Source organism: Nothoprocta perdicaria, unplaced genomic scaffold (genome assembly GCF_003342845.1).
Source record: "Nothoprocta perdicaria isolate Ctin4 unplaced genomic scaffold, notPer1 scaffold_34, whole genome shotgun sequence".
NCBI classification, from domain to species: domain Eukaryota; kingdom Metazoa; phylum Chordata; class Aves; order Tinamiformes; family Tinamidae; genus Nothoprocta; species Nothoprocta perdicaria.
The window spans coordinates 523,894-525,921 of NW_020455577.1; the positions used below are offsets into that span (position 1 = coordinate 523,894).

Here is a 2,028-nt window from a genome sequence, read left to right on the forward strand (position 1 = left end):
CGCCCTGGCCCGGGCAGCCCGTGTGACGCTGCGCTGCCCGCGACGCCCCCCTTGTCTCCAGCCCTTCTAGAATGGGGCGGCCCATGTGGCGCCCCGGCCGGCGCCTCCCTGCCAAAAGCTGCTGGTGCCCCCAGCTAGTAGTAGGGGAGCGGGCATCGCAACAGAGCCCTCTGCAAGGGGCTGCCTTCGGTAGAGCCCGGGGTCAGCGCCTGCCCGGTACCATCCGGGCAAAATCTCCATGCTCGGAGTGGAAAACTCCCCGAAAACTGGAAAAACACCCAGCGAGAGAGGCGGCTGCCGTGGCAGAGTGTGTGTGAGCGCCGCTGCCAGCTGGCGCCCACGGAGCCCCGGCCAGGGCACCTCAGCCCCTTTCCTGAAGCAGCCCGGGGCTTGGTGCCCAAGCTGCTGCTGCGGCTGCGCTCGGGCGTTTCGGGCACATCGAGGCCCCTCCTCACGTGGGATCCCGCGTTCCCGGCGGGCAGAGCTGCGCAGCGGCCACCGCAGGAGAGGTGAACGACAAGCAGCCCTGCGAGGGGCTGCAATGAGGACACGCGCACGGCGGCAGCAGCAGGGACCTTTTATTTGCGGGGACGTTATTGCGGCGGGGTCGAGCGCGGCTCCCACCGCGGCGCTGCCCCTCTGCTCTGGGGCCGCTGCTGGCGCCCGCCCTGGGCACCGGGGATCAGCCTGCTGCAGCACGTGTACAATAAATAGTTAACTGCTCCGAAAGCGGCACGGGGCGCGGAGCGGGGCTCTCCTCCGCCTGGCCCCGGTGCTGGCAGCCCGGCCAGGGCGGGCAGCGCCGCGCCGTGGGTGCCAGGCGCCACCGCGACCCCAAGGCTCCCCGTGCAGAGGCGGGTGCTGCTGCGCCCGCCGTGGACAACAGCGTCTCCCGCCTGCTGCGGCCCGGCCGAGCCGCTCAGCCCCGGGAGAGGCGCTGGAGCAGCTCCTCGGTGCACGCCGGCTCCAAGCGGGAGCTGGGGGGGCCAGGGTGGCCTGGGGGGGCCGGGCTGCRCGGGCTCGGTGCCCCCCGGGCGCGCGCGGCCCTCAGGCCTGCGCCAGCCGGATGGGATAGGCCACCATGCGGAAGCTGTCCCAGGCGAAGAGCTGCCGCTCCGCGGGGTTGTAGTCCACCATGCTCACGTACTGGAAGCGGTTCTGGAAGGGGACGCTCAGGAGGCGGCTGGTGCCCGTGGCCGTGTCGTAGGCGAAGTTGACTGTGGCGTTGGGGGCCGTGTAGCTGCTGATGGTGTAGAGGACGCCGCAGATGATGAAGGCGTTGGCCACCGACTGCTTGCGGATGTTGGTCTCCCACGTGCGCTGCACCTCCAGCGTGTCCGGGTCCAGCTTGGACACCACGATGGCCCCCTTGGCCTTCTCGGTGCTGTAGATGACCCAGAGCCCCGACTCATCCACGGCCAGGTCGATGTCGGTGTAGCCGCCCCAGGAGTAGGGGTACTGCCCGTGGTAGCCGGCGCCGGGGAGCTCCCTCTCGGCCACGATGGCCTCTGCCTGCAGGTCRTACTTGGCCAGGCGGCGGGAGCGCCGCTGCTGGAAGTAGAGGCCGCCGCGGAAGACCACGGCGCCGGTGCTCTCCATGGCGCGCGGCAGGATGTGCACCTTGGCCGGGTAGCCCTTGGCGAACTGCTCGGCRTCGTCGTACTGGAAGAGCTGGCGCACCTCGGTGCCCACCGTGTCCACGCGCCACGTGGTGGCCCGCGTGAAGGGCGCCACGGGCTGCGGGTCGCGCATCCACACGCCGTACTTGCCGGCGATGGAGTCGGCCTGCCCGAACACGGCGGGCTCCCCCACCCACACGAGCTCGCCGCAGCCTGCGGGCAGAGGCGCCTGTTAGGGCGGCGCGCGGGGAGCGGGGCGGGGGGGGACGGGGATGCGGGGGACGGTACCCGAGTCCTCGGCGCCCGTGCGGCCCGGCGCGCTCCCCGCCGGCAGCCTCGGCGACGCGGCCACCTGGGTGCCGCCCGCCTGCAGCTCCTGGTAGCCGGCGCTCGGCCCGTCCCACGCGGC

At 72.2% G+C, this 2,028-nt stretch overlaps 1 protein-coding gene across 1 annotated transcript in view; it reads right to left on the minus strand.

Moving 5' to 3' along the window:
- Window positions 1–1,036: 1,036 nt before the first annotated feature.
- Window positions 1,037–2,028, minus strand: part of MYOC (myocilin) — a 2,321-nt gene continuing 1,329 nt past the window's right edge. The window contains exons 2-3 of the mRNA XM_026043753.1: window positions 1,908–1,995; window positions 1,037–1,832 (exon numbers count right to left, since the gene is read on the minus strand). Coding sequence (XP_025899538.1) covers window positions 1,048–1,832; window positions 1,908–1,995 — 873 coding nt within the window. The 3' untranslated portion in view covers window positions 1,037–1,047. The remainder of the gene's footprint in view (window positions 1,833–1,907; window positions 1,996–2,028) is intronic.